Source organism: Sminthopsis crassicaudata, chromosome 4 (genome assembly GCF_048593235.1).
Source record: "Sminthopsis crassicaudata isolate SCR6 chromosome 4, ASM4859323v1, whole genome shotgun sequence".
Lineage (NCBI taxonomy): Eukaryota > Metazoa > Chordata > Mammalia > Dasyuromorphia > Dasyuridae > Sminthopsis > Sminthopsis crassicaudata.
The window spans coordinates 72276381-72290596 of NC_133620.1; the positions used below are offsets into that span (position 1 = coordinate 72276381).

Below are 14216 nucleotides of genomic sequence, written 5' to 3' on the forward strand. Positions count from 1 at the left end.
TGACCACTTAACTTATTTATTTTAGAAATTGCTGCATTATTAGGATTTCACCCGGCATAAGTGATCCAGGCGTGTGCCCAAGTTTGGTGTAGACGGGCTTAGTACAATGAGCTGAAGGAGGTGGGTACTCTACAAACACTTTTTGACTGACAGTCCCCACCCTTCCCACTAGTTCTCATTCCATTTATAACCCCAAAGCTCTATGGTTGGACCTTCCAAAATGTGTGAGGACCGGCTTTGTTTAAAATAGAGGTTCAGCCGTGATTCAGTTTTGGAGCAGGAAAATCATCTCCTAAAACCAAAACCTGAAGAAATAGGTTCAAAGTCCTGGGGAAAACTCATTCCCAGACTTCACAATTGTAGAAATTTTCTATCTCCTGGGACTCCAAAACCCAAGTGGTTCACTCTCGGCCAAAAAAAGAGTGTTCCACCTCATTGCTTGAGGTTCATATTTGGGGGTGTCCCTGGAAGGGCTGGGCCCCCCCAATAATGAGAGCTGAGGCTGAATGCAGTAGCACATCAAAACAGAAGGAATGCCAAAGAAATGAGATCAAAGAAAAAGAACCATAGACACCAATTTCATCCAAGGTCTATGAGAAGTGGGAGGGAAAAAAAGGCCGGCCCTTTGGGATAAAGGGCATGCTAGGAGGGCGAGGGCCAGAGCCACCACCCTAGAGCATGCTGGGAAGGTGGGCACCAGAGCCGCCTCCCTAGAGCATGCTGGGAAACGGACATCAAAATACCTCTATGGCAGCACTTTGCCCTCCCCAACTGTGGTCTACCCCCAATCAGGGAACAAGCAGAAAGGTTGTCCAAAGATGACCGGAGCCTTGTTCCAAGTACCAAGGTTCCTGGCACAGCCCTGTCCTGGGGGTATTACAGTCAGCGAGTGAGAAGGACAGACCAGTGGGGGACAGTGAAAGACCAAGGGGCAGGGGGAGAGAAACAGATGGACAGACAGACAGACTGGAAGAGTGGTGGAGAACAGGAGGAGAAGAAAGCACAAGGGCTGAATTGCTGCAGTAACAGGGTTCAGGGGCATAAAGGGGGTGGGGGCAGGAACAACAGGGTCTATCCGGAGGCATTGATATACAGCTGGCTCTTGAGGATGTAGTCAATGACGGGCTGCGTTAGGTAGTCCACAACGTGTCCATCCCCGTGCTGCAGGGCCAGTCTGTGGGAAATAAGAATGCAGACCCAGTCAGAACCTCCTCAAGGTGGGGGAGGGGGAGGCAAGGACAGGGAGAAGGGGAGGTCACAGGCTGGGAGAGGATGGAGAGCCCAGGGGGGCCAGCCCGGCAGGGGGACTCCAGCTGGCCTCCGCAGCAGGAGGCAAAGCAAGCGTCTGCCTCCAAACACGCTCTCCCCCAGTGCAACAGGGCTTAAAATGGAAATTCAGCCTTAGAGACTCGTTCCTTTCTTTGGGTTCCTCCCCTGTCTGGTCTTTTCTGGAAAGCAGATACTCCTAGGAGAATTAACAAATTAGACTAATTAATGATGAATTATTAAAATCTTATTAGAGCTCTTTTCTTCCGATGAGTAATAGAGAAGCTAAAGGAGCACTGAGCTCCCGTGGAGGGTGGGGAGGGTACAGAGGGAGAAGGGCATAGGCAGGAGCTGAGGGACTGGAGGGCAGACATCAACTCCACATATTTTACAATTTTGTTTAGTTGACACTACTTGGATTCACATTGGATTTCCTCTGTCTCTCTCTGACTCTGTCTCTGTCTCCTCTCTGTCTCTCAATCTCTCTCTCTCTCTCTCTCTCTGTCTGTCTCTGTCTTAATCTCTCCGTCTCCTTTCTGCCTCTTAATCTCTCTCTCTATCTCTGTCTCTGACTCTGTCTCTGTCTCTGTCTCTCTCTCTGTCTCTGTGTGTGTGTGTGTCTGTTTCTGCTCTGTCTGTCTGTCTGTCTCTGTTTCTGTCTGTCTCTGTCTCAATCTCTCCGTCTCCTTTCTGCCTCTTAATCTCTCTCTCTATCTCTGTCTCTGAATCTCCCTCTATCCCTCTCTGTCTCTCTGTGTCTTTCTCTGTCTCCTCTCCCTTTCTCTCAGTGACATGGGAATCTGAGGTACAGCAAATTATAAGTGTAGGTAGCCCTACAGGTGAATGCTCTGCAGTCAGAGAAGCCTCGGTTTGACCACTTTGAGCACATGGATACTAGAAAGACTAATTGGGGTTTATTATCACAGATCCTGTCCTAAAGCAACCTCCTCGTGCTTTAGCAGGTCCCCACGTCCTCCCCCATGGCAACAAATAAATACAGACTCTGCCAAATGACCTGCCTCCATGTGTACATACGGACTGGACAGACTGTCCTGAGACTGACCTGAGTGACTGGCTCTCAAGGAATGCACACAACTCCTACAAATGGACATACAGGAAGGGAACCCCAGACACTCTAGGTCAGGAAGGCTCCCATCGTCCCAGGCTTGAGGTAAATACCCTCATACCTACTTCAAAGCCTCGGGCGGCACGCCAGAATGGCCTGAACACGCCACACACATTGGAAAAGATTTGTACCTCCCGTTGGTTTTTCCTCACTGGCTGGTGATTGGTTTGCATGGGAAAGAAATGGTTAATGGGCCCTCTCCTTCTTGCGTTTGTTGAGAGGATGCTGAGAGTTTGGTTTTACTTTGCAGTCCAGAAATCATCTGGAGTCATTTTAAGAAAAATACCCCAGATTTCCCTCCTGCACTTAAGGCTTGCTCTTCACAACAATTTTGTGAGATGGTGCAAGCAATGATATCCTTTTTTTATGATGAGGAAACAGGCTTTGATCAGTTCAGAGATTTTTCCCATGACTATGTTGTTGCTGTTCAGCCACATCTGACTTTTTATGACCCCATTTCAAGGGTTTTCTTGCAAGGGGTAATGGAATGGCTGGCCATTTCCTTCTCTATCTTCTTTTACAGATAAACTGGTTCAAACAGAGCGAAATGATTTGCCCAGAGTTATATAGCTAGTAAATGTTTTAGGTTAGATTTGAACTCCCTCTGGCCAGTTGCTTTATCCACTGCACTATCTAGCTGCCCTCCCATGACCACACAACTAGAAACTATCTGAGGCACAACTGCTTCCCCTATTTCCTGGCTGCAAGTCTCTTCTGTCCATTGTGATACACCATCTCCTGACGGGATGCATGGTAGAGGCAAGGGCTCTAAGAGAATAAACCTGAAATGGTTCAGGATTCCTGGAGTCTTTTGTAGAGCTCTGCCTGAGGCAGAACCCCCACCTTACTGCAATGGGGGTGAGGAAATAGTGGGGTTACTCTGAATCCCTGGGCCTCCATGATCTGAATGGATACAGCATGACTGAGTACTGTTAACGCGAGCACTTTGTTATTTGATTTGAGACAGCAAGAATCTTGGGGGTGATGGCAGCTATTCCTCTCCTCTGTTGGGCTCTGCTGAAATCACCCCAAGTCTGCTTGTGGGTAATTTGTTTGGGAAACACAAAAGATGAGCTCAGATGAACGATGTCAAGAAACGACATTAGATATGAGGATTTCCTATCTCTTGGATGGGAACGTGTGGAACAGACAAGGCCACCTTGCTGAGAAGGGGTCACTTAAGTCCCTCACTAGGGAGTCACAGAGAACAGGAGCTATCGAAGACCTTAAAGCTCATTTAGTTCCATTTGTTCATTTTACTGGTGAGGAAACTTGACCCATGGAGATGTTGAGGTGACTTATTTAAGGTCACACGGGTTTCATGTAGCAGAGCTGGGATCTGAACGCAGGACCCCCAGACCCTAAGCTCACCATCGTACAAATAGTCACACTTACCTGCTCTTGGTGGAGCTGACAATGGACATGGGGTGGTTGATGTCATCCTTCACCACCAGGATGTTGTTCTGGGGATAGAGCAGAGAAGTCGGTTGCTAACCACCTGGCCCAAGTACCTGGAGCTTCCCTTCCCCTCCCGAGCTCCAGGATATGTGGAAGATGAACATCTGGGTTAGGGCAGGGAGGAGGCTGCATGACTCACCTTGTACTTGCGGAGTATAGAGGAATGGCTCATGATCTGGTCCGTGTCTGCGGCATCCCGAGGTACCACCACAATTCCAAAGTCACCAACTATCACTTCCATCTGAAGCAATACAAAGAAGAAAGGGAGGGAGGGAGGGAGGGAGAGAGGGAAGAAGACTAATATTTACATTGTCCTTACTGTGTGTCCTTACATTGTGCTAAGTGCTTTACATATAGCATCTTATCAATGACCTGAAAGGTAGATGCTATTCTTATCCCCATTTCACAGATGTGGAAACTAAGGCAAACAGAGGGTAAAGTGACTTTCCCAGCCTCACACAGCAATGAGTATTTGAGACTGGATTGAGTCACTCAGATGACTCCAAGCCCAGAACATCATCTAACTTCCTATTTAGAGCCAGGCCACATATCAAAGACAAAAATGAATTGTTTCTTGTCCTCAAGGAACTTGCATTCCAGTGGGTGATGAGACAGGTGCAAAGAGAGGGAAGGACAAAGCAAATGCAAAGTGTTGTTTGTAAGGGGGACATCGCCCAGGGGTGGGGATGGGGGGCAGGCTTCATGGGGAGAAGCCCCCTGGTCTGAGTTTTTAAGGAAGCTGGGGACCCTCGGAGGTGGGCCATGTTCCAGATGTGTAATTTGTCTACTCCAGAAGCTGGCTAGCTCCCCCTGCAAAGGACGGTCACACAGAAGGAGGGATGCACAAAGGAGACTTTGTGGAACTATGGTCGCTGCTGCCATTGCCCGCGGAGTTCTCTCCATGGAGGATTTCCAAGCCTCACTGCAGCCTGAGCGTTCTGTAGCGGTGCATCCTCATAAGTGCCCACAGACACGCATGGGTACACGTGAGTGGGGGAGAAGGTCCTTGGGGAGCTCTACGTCTCAAAATTCTAGCAATGGAAACAGGGAAGGGGAGCGTCTTCTCACTATTCCATTTGCATTTCAACACTTTTTCTTAATGTATAAGTTTTTTTTTTTTTTTTTTTTAAGGCTTTTATTGCTCTGAGACAGGAACTATGCTAAACTCTTGGATGGTTGAAATGGAACTGGAGAGAGGCTGGGGATAAAGACACGATTTGGCTACAGGGAACTCCTAAAGGGAAGGAATAAAGGGGAGGTTTAAGATCCAACACAAGAACTGCTTCAGGGGGAAAACCAAAACATAACACCGTATTGCCAGCAGCAATCGCAGTAGAGTCTGTGCAAATTTTTTTTTTTTTTTGCGCATGACTTTTAGAATCATATGCATAAGGAATAATTTTGGAACAGGGAGGGAACAAAGAGACTGGGATGTTTGGGGGCAGATCTACCTCTTCCCACATAGATGTGGGGTTGATGGAACGAATTATGGCTGCAATTGTTTGTCCTTATTTTTGCAGAGGACCAATGACATCACGGGGTGATATCTCGACTTATACATAAACTGAATTTAAGTGAAGCAGAATTGCATAAAGTCATGAACTTACTCTCCCTTCTAGAGTCATCCAAGACCAGTGGCAGTGGATTAGTGGAACTTATTAAATGGCGCTCTTTAAAATGGGTGGAAACAAAGAATGGAACCAAATGGTACCAAATGGATCAAGGCTTCTTAAAGTTTTTCCACTTACGACCCCTTTTTACCCAAGAACTTTTCATGTGACCCCTAGTATATAAAATAGGCACACAAATCAATATTTAGTGGAAAAAAATCATGATTTCACAACCCCACATTCAGTTATGAGATCTTAGAGGAGATAGCGAGCCACAGGCTAAGACCCAAAGGGAGGACCACTGGAACTTTAATGATTCAAGGGACTTATTAACAACACGTATAGGAGTTTTTATTGGCCCAGCAGCAGCTAGGTGAAGGGGAAGACCTCATTTCAAATCCTTCCTCAGACACTAACTTTGTGATCTTGGGCAAGTAGTCACTTAAGCGCTTAACCTCAGCTTTTTCATCTGTAAAATGGGGATAATCATAGGATCTTAGAGGTTACTAGTTCAACACTCTCATTTTATAGTTGAGGAAACTAATTTTTTTAGAGAGGCTTTTCTCAAGGCCATTAAAATAATGATGATAATAGCAAAGTTTATAAATTATTTTAAGATTTTAAAGCATTTAACACATTATCGGCTTCATACATAGGTACAGATTCTAACCCGTGTCCTTAGACCTCAAATCTAGCGTTCTTTTCATTACGTGGTACTACTTCTCCCACAGTGACCTCCCAGGGATTAGGGTGTGGGGGGCGGTGATCCCTGTGCCACTGAGGCAGGGTCTGCTCCATGCAAAGCATGAGAGCTAAGAGAAAGCCAGGGCTGCCCCCTGGGAAGTCCCGGCACACTTAACTAAATCGAGCTCATGTCCCACTTTGTGGATGAATGTGAACCATCGTCCCACAGGTATTTATTGCAGAGCCACAAGGTGCATAGTTCCCTGGGAAGAATTAACCTGGAGAGCGTTAGAGCTCTAGCACCTGGCTACAGCCAGGCAAGCTTTATCCAAATGATGACTTCATCCGTAGCCAGAGGGTAAAGTGCACATCATAATAACTAGCATGTATACGGTACTGTAAGGTTTACAAAATGCTTCACTACAGCACACTCCTTCCCGGGCTAATCTCTGGGACAGAACTCTGGGGGAGTCTGCCCCGAGAGCTCAGTTATTTTTGTTTCAGAGCCCGTGGCCAATCTTCTGAAAGGCTGGTTCTCCCACGGAGGTCAAACTTCATTATACAACGGCAGGCATTGGCTGGGCCCTGGCCATTCCATGCAGAGACTGTGCTAAGGTCATGGAGTTACCCGTGATTAATCCTCGCATTTCTATTTTCTCAGCTCTCTCCTCTCCCCCTGAAAACCTCTGATAGCCACTCACTGCTAATTATCGAGATGTTTGTTCTTTACGGAGGAGGATTGGGAAATAGGCAAACTTTTCTTACAGCTCTCCCCAGCCCCTTTTTGCATCCTTCTTTCTTCTCCTGGTGCCCCAGTCTCCACAGTTACCTAAAGTAGGTGTTCTTAAACTTTTCCCACCTTTTTTGCCCTGGGAAATTTCTGTGACCCAGATATATAAGTAGATATAAAATATATATCTACCTATATAAATTTATAAAATAAATATACAAAACTATAATGAACCATAATTTTGTGGCCCCTACATTCAGTTGCCCATGACCCCATAGGGGGTTGTGACCCACAGTTAAAGAAGCTTATCCTAGACTACATCTTATTTCCACATTTTTTTCAACAATTTGTTGAAATGCAATTGGTGGCTCCACTGCCATGGTAAATCACTTCCTTTGTCCCAACCTCATTTTTCCTCACCTTTAAAATGAGTTAAAATATGTAAAATTACTTTGCAAACCTTAGCTCTGAAAGTGACATTTAGCTATTATTTTCATAAAATGGGGTTACTAACACCTGTACTACCTACTTCACAGCCCTGTGGTGAGCAGAGTTCTTTGTAATCTCTAGTGTGCCGGAAAACGGCAGCTATTAGGATCTGTTGGCAATGGGGGTCGTTTGCAAAGGAATAAGTTTCTCCTGGTGGAGTTTCAGGAACCAAGGCAGGCAGGAGGGGAGATATTTGAGGGATAGGAGTTCTTATCAGTAGCTCTTCACATCATGCAACCTATTGTGCCTGCATGCTAGCTTGGGAGTAAAAAGTATGTGTGTGTGTGTGTGTGTGTGTGTGTGTGTGTGTGTGTGTGTGTGTGTGTGTGTGTGTGTGTAGGAGAGAGAGAGAGAGAGAGAGAGAGAGAGAGAGAGAGAGAGAGAGAGAGAGAGAGAGAGAGAGAGAGAGAGAGAGGGAGGGAGGAAGAAGAGAGAGAGAGAATAATAATATACAAGGAGGGGAAGGGGAGGGGGAGAGCAAGGGGAAGACAGGGAAATTGGGGTAAAGGGAGAAGAGGGGAAAGAGGGGAAGAAAAGAGGAGAAAAAGGAAATGAAGGGAGGGAGAGAGAAGAGGGGGGAAGAGAGAGGAAGAAGAGAAAGGCAAAGAGACAGAAACTCAAAGATATAAAGGAGGGGGGAATGAGATAAAGAACAAGGAAAGGTAGAGGAGGAAGAAGAGGAGAAGGAGGAGAGGGAGGGAGGAAAAAAGAAGAGGGAGGAGAGAAAAGCAGACACAGACAAAGAAACAAAGAGGTAGATGGAAAAAGAGAAAGAGAAAGAGAGAGAGGGGGGGGAGGGAGAGAGAGAAGGAGAGAGAGAGAGAGAAGAGGAGAGACATAGAAACACACAGAGGGACAGAGACAGAGACAGACAGGGAGCCAAAGAGAACTTTAAAGTGGCAAAGTGCTTTCTATTCATTATCTCATTCGATTATCACAGTCACTCTTCCATGTGAACACCGCAGGTGTAACTATGGGAATTTTGCATCTAGGGAGCCCGACATTCAGAAACACTTCCCAGTGTCAGACAGCTGGAGTGTCAGGGCCAGAACTCAAAACCAGGTCTTCCCACTCCTCGCTGCTGCCCCCAAACCTTGCTTTGGCTCAGGGGAAACCTCCTTGCCCACCTTGGAGGGGTTTCATCTGTACCCCAGTGAATGGGGGAGTCAGGGAGGTAATGGGTTCGTGGGTTCTTTGGTTGGAATGTAAACTGGAGAAGCTCCCAGATTCCTTTCCCCTCCCACCGGTGCTGACTCAGTGGCTGTGGAAGTGTGCACCTGGAGTGAATCGGGCTCCCTCCCTCCCTCCCTCCCTGGGGGCCTCTGCAGAACAGATCCCTGCTCACTGAGCAAAGGCAGAAGGGGAAGAAGGGCCAACAACTGTCCACACCAATGAGCTCATGAGTTTGGCACTTGCCCCCCGGGGGTCCGGCATGGCGTCTGGCACATAGTAGGTATGTAATAAATGCTTATTCAGTTGATCTGAGGTAAAGAAGAAATACTGATTCTGGGGGCAAAGGACATGCATTCAAATCCCACTTATGTCACTCTTAGACTAAGCTTCGGAAAGTCACTAAACATTGCAGGGTCAGTTTCCTTATCCATAGGTTGATGCAGTTGGACTGGATGCTGGCTGAGGTCTCCTGGCTCTCTACATTTATCTTCCTATTCTGTTCTCTCCTTAGCAATCCAGAAGCCTCCAGGGAGAGAAACCAAAGTTAAGGCTCCGTGCCTTCCTGTGAGAGCAGATTTCATTGGTTGGGCAATGATAAGAAAATGTCTTATCTGGATCCTAGCCCCTCACCCACCATCTTACTCTTGCCCACTCTTCTAGGAGCCCTCCTCCTACCTCCAAAAAAAATCCTACTTATGTTAGATTCAAACATCATCTATCATATGTTCTGCTTTAGCCATTTTTCCAGGGATGGGTGGGCCAAACACTTAGGCACCCGCTCCATGCACACCAGTGTACAGTTTAGCATCTCTTCTCCCCTTGTCCAATTTGGGAGGGGAAGGTGGCTCTCAACTGCACATTTGTGGTAGGAATGAGAGAAAAGAGCCAGATCCATGCAATAAGCTAAGAAGGAACAAGCAGCCTTGCTGCCGGCTGAATGATACAGAAAGACCTGAGTGCGAGTCTCAGGCACTGACTTTGGACAAATCATTTAACCTCAGTTTCCTCATCTATAAAATGGGGATTATAATAGCACTCACCTTCCAGGGTGATTGTAAAAATCAAATGAGGCAATATTGTAAAGCCTTTAGCATACAGTAAGTGCTATATAAATGTATTAGCTATTATATTACTATAATGTTATCAATATTATTATATGCTCTATATAGTAATACCTTATTATATTACATCATCATCCTTTTAGGCAAGTAGACTATCGGGGCTCACCCTCTGGAACTGGAGGAAGCTTTATATCCTACAGTGATCCTGTCTTAGCTTCCTTAACTCACACACAACCACACCCAACATTCTCTGCCTGGAGACACAGACCTGCATGGTTCTTGTTTGTTCCTACAAAGTCCCCTTGCCCCAGCACGAAAAGGGTGTGTGTGGGGGAGGGTGGGGGGAGTTCCAAATCTCTTAAAACACCAAACAATGGACGCTGTTAATAGCACTGGACTGTAACATGCTTCTACTTCTCTACTTCTCGAGGTTTCCGTTTGTGTCAATGATTATTTCGTTGTGTTTCAATAGAGAAGTAAGAATCTGGATGAGTGGTGAGGAATTAAGGGCTATTCCTGTCACAGCTCACGATGGCCAATTAAAAAAAAAAAACAAAACAAAACAAAACAAAAAAAACCAGAAGCGCTCTGAGGGGATGCCAGGGGCTTTCAGAATGACACATCTCGGTCTCCTCCCTCCTGCCAAACCTTCTCTCTGAATCACCTGGAAGGAAGAAGTGGAGGCAAAATCCCCCCACCTCTTGACCTCTTATTTGTCTGCATGTATACAAATGCTTTCATTTGTCTTTGAGTTAAGAATCCCAGAGGAAATCCTTTGCATTCCCTTCAATAGCTGGAGCCTGTCGAAGAGCAGGGGGATTCCAGGTTCATGTCACAAGCCTGGATTTTTTTTTAAACCCTGCCCTTTCACATGGGGAATGGCGTTCCCAGGCAGCTGGAAGCTGAGCCTCCCTCCCAGGAACTAGTAAGTTCACACAAGACCTTATCAGCTCAGCTGGCTCATCCGGGGGGTGGAAGTGTCCAGCAGGTTTCCTGGCCCGAGTTAAATTGTCTGATACAAACCACACAAGCCTAAATAGCGGAATCTTTGCCTTTCCTCATTCTGTCCTGGGGTCTTGGAATTTTTTTTGGAATGGACGGTGCCTCTGGGCTCTTCCTGTGTTTATTTCCTTTGGTTAGTTCCTTGTTCTGACTTAGCTAAAGATGCAAAAATAATAGCAGTAGTCATAATAGATATTTATATAATGCTGTAAGATTTCAAAGCTTTTATATATATATATATATATATATATATATATGATCTTATTTAAGAACCTCATGACAACTGAATGGATCACTATAGATGCATTGAGGCCATTTTAGACAAAGATCCTGAGGTCTAGGAAGGTAAGTGAATGGCCCAGAGCCATTGCTGAGGAATTCTATCTACTATGTCCCATTGCCTCCAGATATTTCTCAATGGGAAACATGAAGCCTGTAATAGGATGAGAGATTTAGTGTAAAATAAGGTCAGAGAGAGAGAGTGCAATCAGAGTACAGAGAGCTTAAGTGACTAATGTTTAGGCGAGAACACTGGATGAAATTGGATAAGATAGGGAAAATGCAAAATGTGACAGTTGGATCAAAAAAAGATAAACTGGGGAAGGAATGGTAAATAGCAATTTGTCTGAAAAAGATTTATGGAGGGGCAGCTAGAAGAAACAGTGGATGGAGCACCAGCCTTGAAGTCAGGAGGACCCGAGTTCAAATCTGTCCCAGACACTTAACACTTCCTAGCTGTGTGACCCTGGGCAAGTCACTTACCCCAATTGCCTCTGGGGGAAAAAAACCTATGGAAACATGTGGGGTAGAGCAAGCTCAATGAAAATCAATAGCATGATTTAGCAGCCAAGAAAGTCCATCAAAAGTTTGGATTGAGATGCATAGCTTCCAGGAATAAGACAGTGACAGTCATTGTGTTTTGCCCTGGGAGAACTGAAATAATATTTGTAAAGCACTTAGCACCATACTTGGCACATAGTAGGTGCTTAATAAATGTTTATTCCCTTCTTTCTTTCCCCACATCTGGAATGTTGTGTTCTACTCTGGTTACCAATTTTTATGGAGAATTATTATCCAGTTGAACAATGTCTAAAGCAGAAAATCCAGGGTAATGAAAGATCCTAAGATTCCTGACATATTCAAGAAGGAAATAAGAATGTTTAATCTAGGGGAGAGAAGACTCAATGGGTTCATGATATCTCTAAGTACTTGGAACAGAGATTAGACTTGTGCTTCTTGGCTCCTCACAAAGGCAGAATTAGAAAAATGATTTAAATTTACACAAGTTTGGACTTACTGTAAGAAGCTAATGGGCTGCCCTAGGAGATAATGGGTCCCTTCTCTTTGGTGGTCTTCCCACAATTGGCTATTTGTCCTCTTTGTTAGAAAGAGGATGTGAGTTGGACGGGAGGACCCCTAATATCCCACCCAAATCTGTAAATCCTTGATTCTGGGATCATACCTTACTCCGTCACAGCATTTATGATTGCTCGAGCTCATAAGAAACTGGGGGTTTTGTCTTAAACCTGTTGAACTGGGCTGAGACAATTTAATGACAAAGCTTTTGGACTTCAAAAGGTCAGGGAGCCCCATGCTCTGTAATTCCTGGTTAATGTCTGCCAGGCTTTCATTTGATGCTAGACCTCAAATAGCAAATGGCAAACCCCATGACCAGGATGCTCTGCCCTCCCCTCCAATCTCTTAGCTTCCTTCATTTCCTTCAAAACACAGCCCAAATCTCACCTTTTGCAGGGCACTGTTCCTAGTCCACCCATTCCTCTGAGATTACTTTCTATCTACTCTGTATACACCCTGTCTTAACTAATTCTTTACATGTGATCTCCCCCTTTAGAATGGATGATCCCTGAGAGCAGGAATTGCTTTTTGCCTTTTTTTTTTTTTTTTTTTTTACTATTTCCACAGCTTTTCTAGAGAACTGACACATAACAGGTGGTTAATAAAGGCTTGCTAATTGACTGACTGATGAAGAATTGGGGCTGGTATATTAAGTAATTCTAGAATGAGGTCATTTGTTGGTATAGGGTAGGAGAGGGCAAGGCAGGAAGGAGAAACAGTTCCAGACTGTCCCTGTTTGTAACTTTGGATGTGCTAGAAAAGGCAGTTCCTTTTTCTGGGCCTCAGGGCCATCATTTTTTTCCCCTTTTTTCAGAGTCAAGAGTTAAATGGCTCTCTCATGATCACACCAGTAGTAAGTCTGACGAAGATTTAAACTCAGTCTTCCCAACTTCAGAGCCATCTCGTTGTCCCACTTCCACCATTTGTAAAAACTAATTCAACATGCTCTCAAATTCCTTCCCATTCTAAAGTAACTTCTGATCTATGCCTTAATTCATTTTCCTCATCGGGATGAAAACTCCACTTACCAGATAATCATGCACAAAATTATCGGTTAAAAAGCACTACATAAACATGTTGTGTACTGTACTGTTCTTCTCAGGGGTGCTGTTGCTGCTGAGTCATGTCCAACTCTTCGTGATCCCATTTGAAGTCTTCTTGGCAAAGACAGTGGAGTAGTTTGGCATGTCTTTTTTTCAGCTCATTTTATAGAGGAGGAAACTGATGCAAATAGGGTGAAATGACTTACCTAAGCTCACACACCCAAACTCAGTTCTTTCTGACTCCAGGCTTTGAGCCTGTACCATCTAGCTGCCCCCCGAAGCATACAAAAGAAGTTAATATAGACAGAAACAGCCATGAAGTCCTACTTATCTTTTCTCTGACCCCTATGAAAGAGACCCTATCCAAATTTCAGATGCATGTCTGATTTTCCTCTCTTCCTCTACTGGAAATTCTTGGATGGAGTGATCTCTTCCTTTGCAAGGTTCCCATCATTTCTACTTATGTATCCAATTTTTCCTTTTTGATAAGAATCAGGTTCAGAAGAGTAATTCCCCTCATTCTTTCCTTCATGTTTTTTTTTTAATATAAGGTTGGATTTTATTATTCTTGCATTTTTTGCTTTTTAAAATTTTCAATTCATGAAATAAAACAAGCATTTCCATAACTTGGTTAAATTAAAAAAAAGATGATTATACATAAAATTGCACATCTACTATTCACAACTTTCTATTTCTTTCAAATATACAACAAAATTATCATCTAAATTTCTTTTTTTCTCCATCTTTTGAAGGTTGAAATTTCAAGGCAAGAAATTGTGGCTTTGTTTTTGGCCGAGAGAGGTCCAGCAGATGTCCAGCTAATTGATGTTCCCCTTCACTACTATGCCTCTAAGCAAGGCATGTGAACTGTTTCCCAAACTTCTATCTACTTTTAAATGTTTTATATTATACTTCAATGACAAACTTCCTTAACCCCTGCTTATTGGATCTCTTCCATGAGTCAATTCATCTAATATATATCCATATTCTCTATTTTTCTAGATTATCAATGTAGGCTATCTATGTGTCTATGTAGATTATCTACATATCTAGATTACCTATTTAGATTATCTATATATCTATGTAAATTATCTACATATCTAGATTATCTATGTAGGTTATTTATATATCTAGATTATCTATGTAGATTATCTACACATCTAGATTGAATATGGAGATTATCTATATATCTAGAATATTCATTTATGTAGCAATATT

The 14216-nt window shown here is 44.2% G+C and overlaps 1 protein-coding gene across 3 annotated transcripts in view; it reads right to left on the minus strand.

Moving 5' to 3' along the window:
* The window catches only part of NMNAT2 (nicotinamide nucleotide adenylyltransferase 2), a 191891-nt gene continuing 177675 nt past the window's right edge, over positions 1-14216 (minus strand). For all 3 annotated transcript variants that reach the window (XM_074308554.1, XM_074308553.1, XM_074308555.1), the window contains exons 8-10: positions 3990-4091; positions 3788-3855; positions 1-1174 (exon numbers count right to left, since the gene is read on the minus strand). In XM_074308554.1, the coding sequence (XP_074164655.1) occupies positions 1072-1174; positions 3788-3855; positions 3990-4091 (273 nt within the window). In that variant the 3' untranslated portion in view covers positions 1-1071. The remainder of the gene's footprint in view (positions 1175-3787; positions 3856-3989; positions 4092-14216) is intronic.